This window comes from Pongo pygmaeus, chromosome 1 (genome assembly GCF_028885625.2).
Source record: "Pongo pygmaeus isolate AG05252 chromosome 1, NHGRI_mPonPyg2-v2.0_pri, whole genome shotgun sequence".
NCBI classification, from domain to species: Eukaryota; Metazoa; Chordata; class Mammalia; order Primates; family Hominidae; genus Pongo; species Pongo pygmaeus.
In genome coordinates, this window is record NC_072373.2 from 37,086,764 (window position 1) to 37,104,765 (window position 18,002).

Genomic DNA, 18,002 nt, shown 5'->3' on the forward strand with positions numbered 1-18,002 from the left:
CCACCACCCCGGCTAATTTCGTATTTTAAGAAGAGATGGGGTTTCTCCATGTTGGTCAGGCTAGTCTTGAACTCCCAATCTCAGGTGATCCACCCACCTCGGCCTCCCAAACTGCTGGGATTACAGGAGTGAGCCACCGCACCTGGCCGACCCCATCTCTTAAAAAAGAGAAGTTAAAACATTTTTGGGAAATTCAAAAATCTTTGGAAATTAAATGATTCTTAAACAACTAATGGGTCAAAGAAGAAACCTAAAAGAAAATAAAAAATACACTGAGACAAATGAAAATGAAGATATAACATACCAAAATTTAAGGGTGTTTAGAGAGAAAGATATAGCTATAAATGTCTATAAGAAAGAACAAAAGATCTTAAATCAAAAACTTAACTTTGCAATTATAAGTAACCCAATAACAGCCGAAACAATCCTGAAAAAGAAAAACAAAGTAGGAAGATTCACACTATCCCATTTCAAAACTTACTATATAAAACAAGTAATCAAGACAGTGTGGTACTGACACAAGAACAGACATACAGATCAATGGGATAGAATTGAGAATCCAGAAATAAAACCATGTGCTAATTTCAACAAAAGGGCCAAGACCATCTAATGGGGAAAGAAGTATTTTCAACAAGTGGTGTGGAGATAAATGACTACATGCAAAATAATGAATTTGAATCCTTAAGTCATACCCTATATAAAAATTAACTCAAAATGGCCAAAGACCTAAATGTAAAAGTTAAAATTACAAAATTCTTAGAAGAAAACACCGGGGTAAATCTTCATAGCCTCGTATTTGGGAAAGGATCCTTAGAAATGACTCCAAAAGCACGAGTAACAAGAAAAAAGAGAATTTAGACTTAATCAAAATTTAAAATGTTTGCACGTCAAAGGATACCACCAAGAAAGTGAAAAGACACAAGGGGCTTATAACAAGGATATAAAGAATTCTTACAACTCGATAAAAAGACAAATAACAATTCAAAAGTGGGCAAAGGATCTAAAGAGCCATTTCTCCAAGGAACATATACAAATGGCCAATAAGCATGTTCAAAGACACTTGACATCATTAGTAATTAGGGAAATGCAAATCATAACCATGAGGAGATACTACTTCACATCCATTAGGATGGCTATAATCAAAAGTCAAAATAAGAAGTACTGGTAAGGATGTGGAGCGATGAGAATCCTCATATACCACAAGTGGGAGTGTAAAATAGTGCAGCCACTACGGAAAAAATTGGCAATTTCTCAAGTGGCTAAGCCCAGAATCACCTTATGACCGAGCAGTTCCACTCCTACATATACCCAAGAGAAATGAAAACATATGTCCACACAAAAACTTGTATACAAATGTTCACAGCAGCATTATTCATAACCAAACAGTAGAAAGAACCGAAATGTCTATCAAGTGAGGAATGGATAAATAAAACATAGTATAACCATACAATAGAATATTATTCAGCCATAAAAAGGAATGAAGTACTAACACATGCTACAATATGAATAAATCCTTGAAAACATTATGCAAAGTGAATGAAAGAAGCCTATTACGAAAGACCATATATTATAATATTCCATTCACATGAAATAACCAGAATAGGGAAATGTAGAGATGGAAAGTAAATTAATGGTTACTCAGGGAATCCCTAAAGGAATAGGGGGTGATAGTTAAAGGGCATGGGATTTCTTTTTGAGATGATAAAACTATTCCAAAATTGACTGTGGTAGCTGCATGTGTCTGTGAATACACTAAAAGCCATGGAATTGTATACTTTAAATGGGGAATTACATGGTATATGAATTATATCTCTACAGAGCTGTTTTAAAAATTTAATCCAGTTCTGGTCTCTAAAATACTTTCATATCAAATACCCAAAACATTGCTGAGAGACAGTAAAAGTTTAAAGGTCAATTGCAGCAATGCCACTGACCAATAATCACATAAACTTCATTCCACCACCAATGTGTACATAGCACATACATAGAATCCACTAGTTTTGTCTTAATGTTTCCTGTAACTTATAATACTAAATTAGGTTAATAAAAATTTTCAAGGAACATGTAAATGAAATACTAAAACCAACACATAAAATGAAAAAGAGGTAGTAATAATAGCTTATTAAGATGGCCACAGAGGGTTGGTTTTAAGAACAGTTCACCGAATTTTTAATACAATATGGTAAGATAATTTGTAGTTTTCCCCTGTAATGTGGTTTTGCTTGCACTGTTTCAAATGCATCTCCCAGCAAATCTAGTCTCTATTCATTTCTCTCCTCAAGATTTCAAATACCAAGTAGAACACTGAAATCTTAATATACATACTCATTATCATAAAGCCTTCCTCTTCTTGCCCATCTTCATTAAATCGGTGATAAACTAAACTTCTGAGGTGACAACCAAGTTACTTCAAGTTGTTCATTGTTAATCCTCTACATTTAAGGATAAATTTGAAGTAGCAGGAATCATTTTTAACAAATAATAATTTTATAACTTTAATTTTCCTTAGAGGAAAACATCCCTAATTACTGCTGCTAACATACTTGAAATCTAAAGTAAGATCTCATATAGGATTCATGCTACAAATTATAGAACAAGCACTGTATCATAGCAACCCAGCAATACCACTACAGTGACACGCTGAGGATGCAATCCAAGATTCTAATTTAAGAAACTGGCACAGAATATAGGACATGTAGCTTTTTTTGGCAATACCCCTAGAACATTAATAACTAAAAATCTAAAATCAGCTTTTATTTGAAACTTTAGAGAGCAGGCTATTATAAAGTAACAATGGAAACGTTTATTAACAAATGATTCACAGCACTGTGACTAAATATGACTTATTAAGGTTCTGTGATTTCATTAAAATTGAAAATGGTGGGAAAAAATTGTAGACATCATATTTCAGGAAATTAGAACACATACGCACTACCAGTTTGATAATGTTCTAATATATACATGTATGTATTATTTTAAGAAAACCCCTACAATACTAAAACTCAAGAACTTAAATATTTCCATGTTTTAATCAATTACCATTCAAATGTAAGTATATCCGCAACTACTGCTATTTTTTATTCAAAAAATTAACTGGGCTGGGCATGGTGGATCACACCTGTAATCCCAGCACTTTGGGGGGCCAAGGTGGGCAGATCACTTGAGGCCAGGAGTTCGAGACCAGGCTGGCCCATATGGCGAAACCCCGTCTCTACTAAAAATACAAAAATTAGCCAGGCATGGTGGCTCGCACCTGTAATCCCAGCTACTCAGAAGACTGAGGTAGGAGAATTGCTTGAACCAGGAGGCAGAAGTTGCAGTGAGGAGACTGCACCACTGCACTCTAGCCTGGGTGACAGAGCAAGACCCTGTCTCAAACAAACAAACAAAAACAAGGTGTTCAAGTCTCTAGAGCAGGACCTAAGCTCTACAGACATCCCACTTCCTTCCACCATCAGCATAAATGGGCTTTAGGATGGTGGTGGTGGGGAAATCCAAGAACCCTGGAAATTATATAAAATATTATATATATACTTTAAAACGGCACATTCTTTAAATTGGATTTTCCAAGAGATTCACATATAATTTCCATGAAATTAAATACTAGTACTCTTAGAAATTATTTCCTTTCCATTAAACATAAGAAACTTATAACCAAGGTTTCCAATGAGTTGGTTCAGTATTTCCAGAAATAAAAACTTTATTCACAAACAATTCCAAATTGATTCTAATATTTTTTTCATTCAGAAATTTGCTATTTGTAATATTCTATTAACAGAAAATAACAGGCTATCGAACAACATACACAGTATGATCCCACTCATGGGAAAACATGGGAAGATGCTCAAAAATTTAAGAGAGATTTCCTCTGGGTGGGAATTTTTACTTTCTACCATTGTTAAGATTCTCCTTTGAGTTGTTTTAACAGTGAGTCTATAAGTTTTTACAAAAATAATAAATAAATAATAAAATGGGGTAGTTTAAAATATGATACTTCCCATTACATATTCTTTAAATGAGTTTATTTTAGAAAACCATGAAAACTAAGATTCACTTAGGACTCACAGCAAGTATTGTATTATAACCTAAAATAGTCATTCCTGTTCTATAGAAGTTACTTCTCTAGATCTTAAAAAAAATTAGTTCTTAAAAATATATAGAGAGTATCCAGGTGATCCAAATTAAAAACAGATTATCAAAACAGATGAACTACCAAAACCAGTGACTAGATATACGGCAGCTAGGTGAGGGCTGAGTTATTTTTACCTTTCCTATATGAATAATCAAAATTTTTTATGGGCCAGGTACAGTGGCTCACACCTGTTAATCCCTGCACTTTAGGAGGCAGAGGCAGGCAGATCACCTGAGGTCAGGGGTTCGAGACCAGCATGGCCAACATGGCAAAACCCCGTATCTACTAAAAATACAAAAATTAGCCAGTTGTGGTGGCGGGAGCCTATAATCCCAGCTACTCAGGAGGCTGAGGCAGAAGAACTGCTTGAACCCAGGATGTGGAGGTTGCAGTGAGCAGGGATCATACCACTGCACTCCAGCCTGGGGGACAGAGCGAGACCCTGTCTCAAAAAAAAAAAAGTCTTATGAAGGCAATATGATTGTGGGAAATAAATGCATCTTAAAAGCCCCTCATTGTCATATTTGCTACTTTATGTTCACTCTGGATTCAAAATTAGGTTGGTTCATTCACTGGAAGCACAAAAGTATGTGGAAAACTATTTGAGGAGATGACATCTAACTCTCATTTCAGCTTGTCTGGAAGTTTTAGTGGAAGAATAAAATCAGTCAAGTGGTAGATTAACCCAATTGACTTTTATATCCAAGTCTCTGTTATCTTGACCTAACTTTTTTCCTCTATCAAATTGAGAAGAAATGATCAGAAAGATGGTACTATGGTAATGTGGAAGAGTATTTTTTAAAGTTTTCAAAAACTTTGTGTAAAAGGGGACCAGAATATACCCAAAATTTCCAAAAGAAGCAAAAACAAGTAGATTCTAATCAGTTCTTGATAATCTACAATTTCTTCAAGCTAATTACAGATCATTGTAACTTTGATTGGTGACTCCAAAATCTAACTGTGACACAAATGTGCTGAATGATTAACAATTCACTTCATCTTGTTTCTCAGTACTCATTCATAAAACAAATGCTGTCTTTTTTTTGAGAAAAACTTTAGGTTACTTAAAAAGGAGAGGACAGTGCTTCAAAGAAGATCAGTGAAGCATTTTTATATCAGAAGAATTTAAGAAACAAAGATCCCTTGCTTTAACGGGTCTTAGGAAAAATCTACGTTCAATACTGGCTTACTTGCCCAGCACCTATAGTCTAAAGACTATACTACAGTCTAAAGGTCTAAAGACTATAGGCTATAGGCTTAGTCTTAGTCTTTAGTTAGACTAAAGACTATAGTCTAAAGACTTACTCATTCAGCTTTTACAATTTCCACTCACTTTTCACCTTATGCCAATCTCATTTCAAGTTATCAAAAAGAAATGTATTGGCTGGGCATGGTGGCTCAAGACTGTAATCCCAGCATTTTGGGAGGCCGGGTGGATCATGAGGTCAGGAGTTTAAGACCAGGCTGGCCAACATAGTGAAACCCTGTCTCTACTAAAAATACAAAAAAAAAAATTAGCCAGGCGTGGTGGCAGCTACTCGGGAGGCTGAGGCAGGAGAATCACTTGAACCCAGGAGGCAGAGGTTGCAGTGAGCAGAGATTGTGCCATTACACTCCAGCCTGGGTGACAGAGTGAGACTCCGTCTCAAAAAAAAAAAAAAAAAAAAGAAGGAAAGAAAAAGAAAAGAAACGTATTTCTCTTGATAAGGTTCTCAATTATAAATATTTCTCTGTTGCACTGTAAGGAAATAAGGTACTCAACTTTGCTTCAGTCCAGGCAACAAACACCTTCCATTTAGTAGAGGAATCAGCAACCAACTGAGAAGGGCAAGTCATACATGACCGGCACAAGAATGTAACCTACCTAGGTTTTGGTTTTTTCACCTATAAAATGCTAACCAGTTTAGTGTTGCAGGTAAACATTACTCAGTTATAAATCATCCTAAAATTGTAAATTATTGTATGATATAAAATGATGTTTTTCTTTCAATCAATTTAATAGTTTTTGCTTCATTCTTTCATTCAATAAATATAAAACAGCATTGACTATCTAAATCCTGTGTAGAAAGATATGGCTCTTGGGTCTCAAAGCACTTACAGTCTAAAGACAAAAAGCAGGCACTTTAACCTTATTCAGGCAACTTGTCCCAGCATATTTTGTGCTCTCCTTCATGCACATAACAATGACATCTTATCATGCAGTGTACACAGAAGATGTTCTATAGAGTAGGGAACAGATAATCCAATTTGGCCAGGAGACTAAGTGGCCAGCAACCCAAACTATCAATGTCTTCTTATAAGCAAATCTGAAAGTCTTGGCAGGCCATTAAAGGTTAATGTAAAGAATACAGTTAATGTTTAGAAGTCATAGAAATTACCAAATGGGCACTCTTTGATTCACATATGCAGTGGTCTATTTGATATTTATAACTGGGTTTCTAAATGGCATCTCAAATTTAAAATTTCCAAAATACAACTCTGGATTTTCCCTCTATACCTGATTCCCCCTCCAGTGTACTCTTTTCTCAGTGGTGGGACACATTCCTATCCACCCAGGTGTCCAAGCTAAAGCACTTGAGAGTCATCCTTGACTCCTACACCTCTGCCTTTCCATCTCCTCCCAAACAATTCATTAACAAGGTCCTATCTAACATATATCTCAAACGCATCTTTTTCTCTCCATCTTGGGCTACGACCCTAGCCTAAGTCACATAATGTCTTACCTGGCTTATTAATCTCCTAACTTGTCCTCCTAAAAATCTTGTTCTGCTACAATGCATTCTCTACCCAGTAGCTATAGTAATTTTTAACTGACAAACTTTCTGAAAGAGTTGTCCATACTTACTCATTCAGCTTTTACAATTTCCACTCACTATCCACCTTACACAAATCTCATTTCACATTATCAGTCCTCCAAACGCCTCTCAAGTCACCAATATTGCCTAAAGACTAACCCATGGAAACTTTTCAGTTCTTACTTGACTTGTCCACAGTTATCCACTGTTACTACTTTCCCCACCCATCCCCCAGTTTTTAAAGACTCTCTTCCCCTGACAGCCTTGTCTCCACTCTCTCCTGTCTTCTTTGGCCTCCACTCCAGCTGTCTCTCTTGGCTCTTAGTTGTACCTTTTTCCCTTACCCATTATCTCAATGTTGGTATTCCTCGGCGTCTTCTCATTCTATCCATTTGCAGTGGGCAGCTGCTTCTACTTCCATTGCTTCAAATGCCACATGTAAGCCAAAGACTCTCAAATTATCTCTAGCACATTGCTCCATATCCAAATAATCCACCTTCCTACTAGGCAGCTTCACTTCAATTTCTCATGGACACTTCGACCTGTCCAACAAAGAACCATTATCTTCTCCTCCCAAATCTAATGTCTCCCTTTTTCCCTTTCAATAAACTGCTATCATACATCCAGTTGCCCAAGTTAGAAATGTATCACCGTTGATTGTTCCCTCTCACCAGATTTTGCCTGTGACACCACCCCATCCGCCCTTGGACAAGCACCTTTATCTCTTGTCTGGATTACTGTGTCAGTATCCTCACTAGTGTTACTCACTCTCATTTCCCAATACATTCTTCATGTTACTGTCAGGTATGAATGCAATAAATTGCCTACATCCATTCTTCAACATAGCAACAAGACTATGCACTAGACCCTAAATGCTGTTCCGCTTCTCTAGTGATACAGAATATACCACATAGAGATATAGAATGTAACCTATATTCTAGATCACAGCTATGTAAACTGCTGGTAATTCCCAAAATATGCTATGCTGAATTACCTTTGGGTCTCCATATATTGTCTTTTGGGTGGACCTCTTAGCCCATCTATCTTGGCCTAACACCTTCTGACCTTTTAGATGGCAGTTTACCTGTCACTTTCTCCAGGAAACTTTCCCTGATTGCTCCCCTCCCGTACCAAAACCAGATTGAGTCCTTCACATACTCCCTTAACATTTTAGAGCTTATTCTTATCATGACACTTAACACATTAATTGAAACTGCCTGCTTACAAGTCTGTATTCATCACCAACTATAAACTCCTAGAGACATTAAATTTAAAAGAAAAAGCATTTATCATTGTACTCACTTTACTAAGTTTTAATCTCTGCAGTGGTTCACCAAAATTTTATGTACTATGAAAAACCGAAGAAAGGAAAAGATTTCAGTACTAGATTTTTGAAAATAAAGTATGTGTCTAATTTCACAGCAAACAAAATATTTTGCCACTGACCAATTTAAAGAAGAATGGTAGGGCAAGTTTTTGTTGTTGTTGTTGTTGTTTGTTTTAATAAAATTAGAAACATATTCCTACAGAAGTTATGTCTTATTTTACTTTTAACTTCAATAGATATTTTTCTTTAGAAAAGCCTGTCTGAAAAGTTGTTTTAAAAATCTACCCAGTTTTGCTAACTAAAATTCAGGAATTTTAACAAAAACTGTCTCACCTTTTTCCCTTTTTCACTTTTATCAATTTAGAGGCAGGGGATTAACAATGAGTTCAAATAACCATTGACTTATGGTAATAGCTATAATTATGGAATATCCTTGATACAATGTGAAACGAAGGCAAAACCAATTAGACAAAATATACAATTTTTTAAAATCTGCATTCTGCTGAAAAAATATACAATTTTAGATTTGATACTACTGAACTTCAAGTTCTAAGCCATTTAAAAATTCTTGTTTCAGGTATTCAACCTCATTTTAGCTATCATCTAAACGGTTTATTCATTAACTAAGCAAAACCTGAGAGAATAAGGGTTTTAAAACCCTGTACTTTCCTCCCTACCTTAAAGAAAACTTCTCTGATGAAATGGCAAGATATTTATTAGAATAACAAGAGTGAAATCAATTCCCAACGGAGGCTAAACCAGAATGACTTCTGAGATCCCATTCAGCACTGGAAAGCTCAACTAGATGTAACATCACAGTAAGGTTATAGTAGCTGCAATTAGCATCACCATTCCAGTAGGAGGAGTGTGTTTTCAAGAAATCCCTTGTCTTCAGTATCCAAGTTAGACTACCCCCACCAAAAAAAAAAAAAAAAAAAAAAAAAAATTCCAGTATGTTTCTTCAGCAAACCCAATCAAAATTACAAGATTTCTAAAATTCTTCATTACTGACTTAAAAGGCCCACATAAATAAAATCCTTCAGCTAACAGTTCAAAAAGACAGATATAAAAACTAAGCTTGAAAGTGCTTATTAGTCAACATCCTGCTCAGAGAAGTAGAGTTTATTTTGCATAATCCCAGTCTGTCATATAAAACTCTTTCAGCAAAGCATTTAGATTGCTTGTTACATAATAATACACTAAAAGTATTATATATTTCAAATCTGTTCCTTTTACCTCCTTCAAGGACATCCTTATAAATAAAGATTGCATCTCAAACTTAGAAATTACTGCAAACAAATTGTTTCAGTTATTTTATACACACATGTCCATGTCTAGGAGTCAACCCAGTATTACTTTTCCTCACAAATTTTATACAGTAACTTTCATAGCAACAACTCAATCAATAATGTTACATGTCACTCATACTGGTCATTGGCAAAATACAAATAATCTTTTGTTTTAAACCTACATTTACTATTTACTACCAAGATATTAAGGACCCAGAATTCATTTACTTTAAATCAACCTTGTCCAACCCACCTTATTTTGTTGTTGTTGTTCTGTTTCATTTTGTTTTAGGCTTTTAGCATCCTGAAGCCATGGTTTTTAGTTTCTGTCTCTAGTGATAAGCAGAAAAGAAGGATGAGGAAGGGGCTTTACTAGCACAACCAAAGACAGAAACTAAGAACCCATGACTGTATTCTCTTCCCTTGGATTCCCCTGTTTTAAATAATCCTGAACCAGTTTTAGGCATAAATATATTAAAACCAAAAAATTGGGTGAGGCAGTGATTCACATCTGTAATCCCAGCATTTGGGAAGCCAAAGACGGAGGATCACATGAGGCCAGGAGTTCAAGACCAGCCAGGACAACATAGCGAGAACTTGTCTGTACAAGAATAAAAATAAAAAACTTAGCTGGGTGTGACAGCACATACCTGTAGTCCTAGCTACTTGGGAGAATTGCCTGAGCCCAGAAGTTTGAGGCTGCAGTGAGTTACAATTGTGCCACTACACTCCAGCCTGGGTGATAGAGCAAGACCCTGTCTCAAAAAAATACAGAAAACCAAAAATAAAACAGAAAAGAATCAACATCTGGTAGATAGCACCAAACATCACTAAAAGCAGCACAATCTAAAGGGGAAGGGGTGACTAGAAGACAACCAAAAGATAATTTCTTCATCAAAACAGTGATTCTGTCTCTACGACATTATGCACAAAATACTGTATTTGGTACCATAACAGGATTTGAAAAAACAGAGAACGACTTCTGCTCTCACAGAAAAATTCACCATCTCATTCTGGAGAGAGAGCATCACAACATAACAACTGAAAACCCACCCAAACAACAAATCAACTAACACAAGTATTATTCAAACCAGTTACCAGAAAAGACAAAGACAAAATAGGAATATGGAATATAAGCAGCCCTGAGTTCTCACTGCCCTACCTTTGATAAAAAGCTGTGGTCAAGATTAAGTTAGATGATAGACACGAAAACACTCTGGAGAAAAACATTTCTTAATGTGAAATAAAAATAAGGCATGACCAAAAATGCAGCAAAGTTCAAGAATAGTTCCTTTGTTCAATATCTTGTATTTAACATATACAATGGTAGTATCAGGCCTAGATCTTCAAGAAACAGAACACTGTTGTGAGCATATAGAGGAAACTAGTTTTACATCCCAAAGTGGTTGAAATCATTATTATCCTGAATGATGGGATTAAAATTAGGCAAACCTCTATCATATGTTCTCGATTTTACTTGCCAGCTCCAAAAATCACAGAGAAAACTGACCACCCTACATCAAATAATAATTGGGCTTTAATTATGGTAATGACAACAAACCAACAGAATCATCCCATCATACCTAAACTCCAGAATCTAATGGCACTATCCCCACTTCAGGAAAGTAGCTGATAAGCCATAGGGGGCAGCAAAGTTAAGAGAGTGAAATGTAAATAGCAGGAGGTGAAGCCGGGGCAGGAAATGTTAATAGGCTGGGTAATGAACCACGAGTATCAGAGAGAAAAGGACAAAGTCTCAATTAATGAATTAAATCAATAGACAGACAATGCTAACCCGGTGATTCTCAATCCTGGCTGCGCGTTAGAATCACCCTGGGAGCTTTTAAAAATACTGTAAGTGGATTTGACCCTAGGCCAATTAATTTACAATCTCTTAGGGATGTGCCCAGGTACTGATTTTTTGTTTTGTTTTGTTTTGTTTTAAACTCTCCAGGTACAGGCTGGGTGCAGTGGCTCACGCCTGTAATCCCAGCACTTTGGGAGGCCAAGGCAGGCAGAACACCTGGGGTCAGGAGTTCGAAACCAGCCTGACCAGCCATGGCAAAACCCCTATCTCTACTAAAAATACAAAAATCAGCTTGGCATGGTGGTGCATGCAAGAGAATTGCTTGAACCTGGGAGGCAGAGGGTGGCAGTGAGCCGAGAGATCGTGCCACTGCACTCTAGCCTGGGAACACAGCGAGACTCAGTCTGAAAAAAAAATTAAAAAATTAAAAAAATAACCTCTCCAAGTATAGCCAGGATTGGGAACCACAGTGCTAAACAGATAAAAACAAACTAGTCTTTATCCCCAGCTTTTTACAAAAAGCTAACTTAAAAATGAGGCACAAATATCTAAATGTGTTATTTCTGTTAGTAAACCTGTCTTTGAAATCCAAGGCAGCAATAATTCCTTAAAGACTAATTTATCTTTGTTATTTTATCTAGAGAAAAATGTTATTCTTGCAGGTGAAAATGGCTAAACTGAAGTTGAAAGGAATGAGTCATCACTGATGCAGGAAGACAATTTAAATCTACTGTTTACATGACAGTAACATACTACAATGGTTGCATTATATTACCAAATACATTTTATTGGATTAGCACTTTATTCAGTTAGACATTTCATAAAATAATCCACAATTAACAATCAGATAAGGTAATAAAATGGAGGAAGGCAGAGATGATCCTAAACAGGAATTCTAAAGATGTTAAAATAGGTTTAAATAGAAAAGTTTTTCCTTTATGTGAGGACTAGCAGTGAACACTTTATTTAGCAATTTCTCTTAAGAATATCCTAAAAATGTTTTAAATTTTTTAAAAATAAATCTTCCAGAAGAGATATCTCAGAAAATAGTCCTAAAATGACTAAAATGTTATTTCCCTTTGTAAACAATTTTCTTAACATCTTCAGATGAATTTGAACTCTCCTCTAGTGCCATCCCAATTGTGTTTAGATGGAATGATAGTAACTTTGAGAAGATCTATAAACCTTATAAGTTGAGTGAGTAGTACGGTTTTCTCTCCACAAAAAGGTTTAGCTTTAGAACTTAAGATAATGTCAGTGTTCTTGTTCCACAATTACCTTAGATCACCTGCTCTAGAAAACACACACATTTTTCCCCCTAAAGGTAAGGAAGCACTGCAATCAACACCACTATTACTGGCCTCAATACCTCTAGTGGGACACAGTTGCTAAGAATGGACCAACAAAGAATCTGAGTGCTACTTGGGAAAGTTTTACCTCTTCTGAAGGAGATTTCAATCTCAAAGTGAGTTTCAGCCTGATCTTGCTATTTATTTCCTGGCTGTCTCCTATGAGGACTGCACATCTATACAATTCTACTGGTTAGATTGACTTCTTCGCTTGGTAAAAAAATCTTACGACAGCTTTTAATGTTTTAAAGAGTCTGACTTAATCCTATTTCCATTTCTACACTCGTGCTGAAAGATGTTACAGCTGCCCTTCACTTCACATAAATCATATCTGAAAACCGATTATAAATAAAATCACACTTTAAATACACTAGGAAAGTTTACCATTTAAGTTAGTAATCCTATTAATAATCCTTCATTTAAAAATATTTTTAATATGGATTTTCAAATATTTAAGAGAATGGGAACTAACATTCTTTGCCTATTTTTAGGCACTTAAATTATTCCCCTTAATCCCCACAGGCCTGGGGAGATTTGTATTATCCCCATTTTACAGATAAGGAAAACGACTTAGAAAGATTAAAAATTTACCTTTGACCCAGGACTAACCCCAGAGACCCAACTCTATCACACTGCTTCAAATTTACGTAAAACAGTTAACAGCACAAATACTGAAATCATTTGACCTAGGTCCCAGTGTCAGCTGCAACATCATCCAGATAAGTAATCACAGGCCAGAAACTATTCTTTTTAGGCCTCAACTTTCTCATCAATAAAACGGGAATATTGATCTTGCAAAAAGTTCAGGGATGACCCAATGAATAGGATGTTTGTAAGAATACACTGAGCCATGGATTATCAAACAACAGTATTACCCTTACTTACTAGGTGTGAAAAAGCAGGAGATACACAGGGATTAAGGGTTACACATCTTTGGATTGTTTCACTTGGTATGAACAATACTGTTTTATAATTTAAGAAAATTTTTAAGGTAAAATAATTTTAAAATGCTAAAATGTTATATAAATGTAAGGCATCAACTACTTTACCAAACCAATCCTTCCAGAATCTTAAACAAAATAGGTTAGACTGAAAAGCCTTTTAACAAGGCTTGTTTATTAAATACTTTCAATTATAAAACAATTTATTCTGAAAATTTTTGCCATTAAAATCCTACAACCCACTTACTAAATGATTTTGCACAAATACTTCTTACAGGTGAAAACGCTGGATTAGTTTGTTAATCCTTACTATGGTTTGAGGAAAACTAGTTGGCACCTTTCCAGTTCAGATGCATGTGGTCAAAGTGTAACATAAGCAGGCTGGTATGAAACTTAAAAGATCTTGCAGTCCATGGATATCTGAATCACTCCACAGTAAGATGGTATTTCAGAGAAAGAAGAATATTCTTTCTTTCATACACATACTAAAGGGCTTTCCATGTTTTTGTGAAGGACACAAATGGAAAAAACTACCACTGGCAGAAAAAACACAACACTGTGGTATTGAGCACACTGCCAAAGTTCCAACTGAAGCAACTGAATGTTGGTTTTTTTTTTTTTAATCACTTTCAAGCATTTTGGCATCTGGAGTAAAAGAAGTTGTTCCTATTAGTTTGTAATCCAAGTAAGGGTCTTATTTCCTCAATTAAATTTGCATAAATTTATCCTGAATACATAATTTTCTTTATGATGAATACTGTATTTCCATGCAAATATCTACAATTAATGTAAAGTTCCAATTTACTTTTTTCTTTACTAGTGACCAAATACTATATGGCACCTTCAACTTGTTGAACCCTACATCATATAACTTAGATGATTACTGACTCTATGCGTATTTTTGCTAGGCTTTTAAAAGCAAAATGTGGCCAGGCACGGTGGCTCACGCCTGTAATCCCACCACTTTGGGAGGCCGAAGTGGCCCGATCACCTGAGGCTAGGAGTTGGAGACCAGCCTGACCAACATGGTGAAACCCCATCTCTACTAAGAATACAAAATTAGCCGGCCTTGGTGACACATGCCTGTAATCCCAGCTAGTTGGGAGGCTGAGGCAGGAGAATTGTTTGAACCCGGGAGGCGGAGGTTGCAGTGAGCCGAGATCGCGCCATTGCACTCCAGCCTGGGCAACGAGAGTGAAACTCCGTCTCAAATAAATAAAATAAAATAAAATAAATAAAATAAAAGCAAAACGTATCAAAGCTGCATCTCCTGGCTTGAAACCAACCAAATGTTTAATATTCAATTACTTTTATTAAAGTATACTATTAAGAAGTACAATACTAAGAAACTAGAATATCTTACTAAAAAGCAAATTAAATAACTATGAAATAACCCTAGCACCAAACCTTCAAACTAGAGTTTGACAATTTAATGGGAGAAAAAAAATCAGTAGTATAAAAAAACTATGATATTTTAAATAAGTGCAAAATTTAAAATCTATGAATAGCAAAGACGATATTCTTTTATAGCTATGACATCATTCAAGAATTAAAGTCTTGGCAATGCCTATCATTATAGTCTACCATTTTGCTATGTAAATTTTAACAATTTTTGTATGCTAAAGAGCAATCAAATGATAAATTCGATAGCACAGACTAGTATCTCAAAACCTCTTTTCAAAAGCCAGTTTGATTCTAACTGTGAGATGTCATGATTTAGAGGCACTCCAAGAGTCAGGGCAAGGTAGGGTCTCAATAGGGTTCTGGAGCTGTTGTAGGTCAACTGTGATTTGATCTGGGGTTTTCTTCAGACTCCTTGCCAAACTAAGGCTGGATTCACAGGCCCAAAGACAAATGAGAACCAGACTGGCCTTGAAGGGGATGCTGCAGCTTTTTCAAATGAACTGAAAAATCTGAACATCAGATGATATGGATTTCCGTCAGGTTGCAAATTTTATTTAAATATGTAGGAGCATTATCATCTTGTTCCATCATTTCTATCTCATAAAAAGGAAGGACATTAAAATTATAAAATTAAACATGAGTAATACACAAAGAATAAACTAGAACACCAGGAAATAACATCGAAAATCCTCTAAACCTAGTGGGAAAAGTGAGCCAAAAAGAGTGCCAAGTTCTCCTGCAAGGCATTAGGCACGGATACCAATTTGAATTCCTGTACAAACCTACAAAGTCCCTGGAATCACTGCCTGGCAAACTAAGTTCCCATTCGACTGCAAAGCAACACTACCTACTCCTTCATATTTCCAAATAGACCATGTGTATCGGCTCAGACAACAGAATATTTCAAATCTTTCTATTCTTTGAGCTAAAGGATACCATTTAAATAAACCTAACGATCCAGTGAATAAGATACTACACTGGTCAAATTTTAGGCTTTTTCTTTATAAATACATCCAAAGGCCAGCTAACTCTTAATCGTTGTTTGCATTCAGATTCCTGGTCTGATGACTCTTAAGGGCAATCAATGGGAAGTGAAGTTGAGAAGAGGGTGGGTGCAGACGGCTTTATAATTGTAAAAGTAAAGGACTAGCTAAAAGTGGCCGAACAGAGGAGCTGACACTCGGGAAAGTGAAGGTCGGGGAAGGTTCGTGCGGTTGTTAAAGCAAGACCGGGAAAGTGCAAACCTGGAAGAAGAGTGAAGGACTCCACTTCACGGGACTCAAGATAGGAAGTGCAGGTTAAGCAAGCGCGCAGGTGGGGAGGGGTGTTGGCCTCCCCTAGGATGGAAAGAGTTCAGGTGGGAATTAGAAGGAAAGAGCCAAGACTTCACAGAAAACCTGTTTGAAAAAGGAGGAGGGGGTGAGGGGACGCCAAGGCATCGTGAGGAACTCGGCTCACACACTACCAGTCCCAACTGAGCAGGAGAAACCCAGCAGGAAATGGCTCTGCTGGCGCAGAGGCAAGCGTTGCCAGCCCCTGCGCTCGCTCCCGGCGCTGCGCCCTCGGAGGTTACCTTTGAGCTGGGGCAGCGGGTGCAGCTCTGCCTGGCTGCCCTGGCTGCGAAACTGCGACGAGCCCTGGGAGCGCTTCTGCCTCTGCGCCTTGCGGACCGATTTCCGGGTGAAGCCGTCCACTTTCTCCGAGGCCGAGATGGCGGCGCTGGCAGCCCCCGCCGGCGGCGACGACGACGACATCTCCGCGGCCCTGGCGCTTGGCAGCTCCGGCTGCTGCTTGCAAGGCACGGGCAGCGGCGGAGACGGCAGGAGGAGGCGGGGGAGAGGCGCGGGGTGCTCGCGCCCCTGCGCCCCGGCCCCACGGCCCTCCGGCCCCGGGACGCCGCCGAGCTTCTCCTCACCGCCCGCCAACGCCTCACGGCCACATCTCAGCGCCGGAGGTTCCTGGTCCCCGGCGCGCGGCGAGCTCCCGGGGCTGACGGAGGGAAGGGCGGGGGCGGAGGGGGGTGAAGAAGTTGTTGACTCTGGGCGCGCAGAGCGGGTGGAAGAGAGCCCGAAGTTTAGACAACTGAGGCGAGGGCACGGGGGTGCGGGTGCCGAGCGCGCCTCTCGTCGCTTCTGCCCCGGTCGCCAGCCAGCCGGCCGGCCAGCACCTCAGCGGCCGCTGCCGGCGCAGCCCGCCCTGCCTGGAGCCTCCTCCCGGGGCGCTGCCATCGCGGGTCCCCTCGGAGCCGCAGCCGCGGTGCCCGCTCTTCCCGGTCAGCGCCGGCCCCTCATCGCCCGGGGCGCTGCCCCCGTAACCCCGGCTCTCTGCGTGCACACACTCGCTCCTTGCCGCGCTGGGCGGCCCGAACCCCCTCCCCCACGCGCCCGTCGGCCGCCCACGGAGAACCCCAGGCGAGCGACCGCTACAACTTGAGAAGGTGGTTGGTACAGGCGAGCGGGGAGTGTGTGCGCGTGTGCGCGCGCCAGGGCGCGCGGCCCGGGGAGGGGCCTCGCGAGGGGTGGGGAGGGAGGAGTTTGACTGACAACTTCCGCGGGGTCCCGCCCGCCTCTCGGTGCGGCGGCGGGGGAGGGGGCGGGAAAGCATGCCAGGCCTCTTAGCCAATCACACGGCTAAGCGGCAGCGACGGCGTGAGGTGCGGCCTCTTGAGGCAGAGGAGTGGGGCGGGCTGTGTGACGGGCTTCGGCCACAGCCAATCGTAAGTGAAGACGGCGAGCGGGGGTGCCCGTGCGTCACAACAAATGTGGCAAATCTCTTGGGAGGGAGGGGAAGCGACCCTCCACCAGCGGGCACTTTTGCGCTCATGCGCGACTGCTGCAGGCTGTCATTGCTCTCCTGACCGTCTGCGAGAAGACCGGGAAACTTGAGAGGGTGCGTTCAGAGAGCAAAATAGAGCGCCCCTTCCCTTCCCTCACCTCTCTGCTGGCCAATGAAGAACTG

At 39.1% G+C, this 18,002-nt stretch overlaps 1 protein-coding gene across 2 annotated transcripts in view; it reads right to left on the reverse strand.

Annotated features, from left to right (window-relative positions):
* PPP2R5A (protein phosphatase 2 regulatory subunit B'alpha) overlaps positions 1–17,522 on the reverse strand; it is a 75,605-nt gene extending 58,083 nt beyond the window's left edge. The window contains exon 1 of one of the 2 annotated variants that reach the window (XM_054478746.2): positions 16,618–17,522. In XM_054478746.2, the coding sequence (XP_054334721.1) occupies positions 16,618–16,798 (181 nt within the window). In that variant the 5' untranslated portion in view covers positions 16,799–17,522. Of the gene's footprint in view, positions 1–2,325; positions 2,728–16,617 lie in introns of those variants that run through there. The other variant, XM_054478754.2, reaches the window with a different exon arrangement.
* Positions 17,523–18,002: the final 480 nt, after the last annotated feature.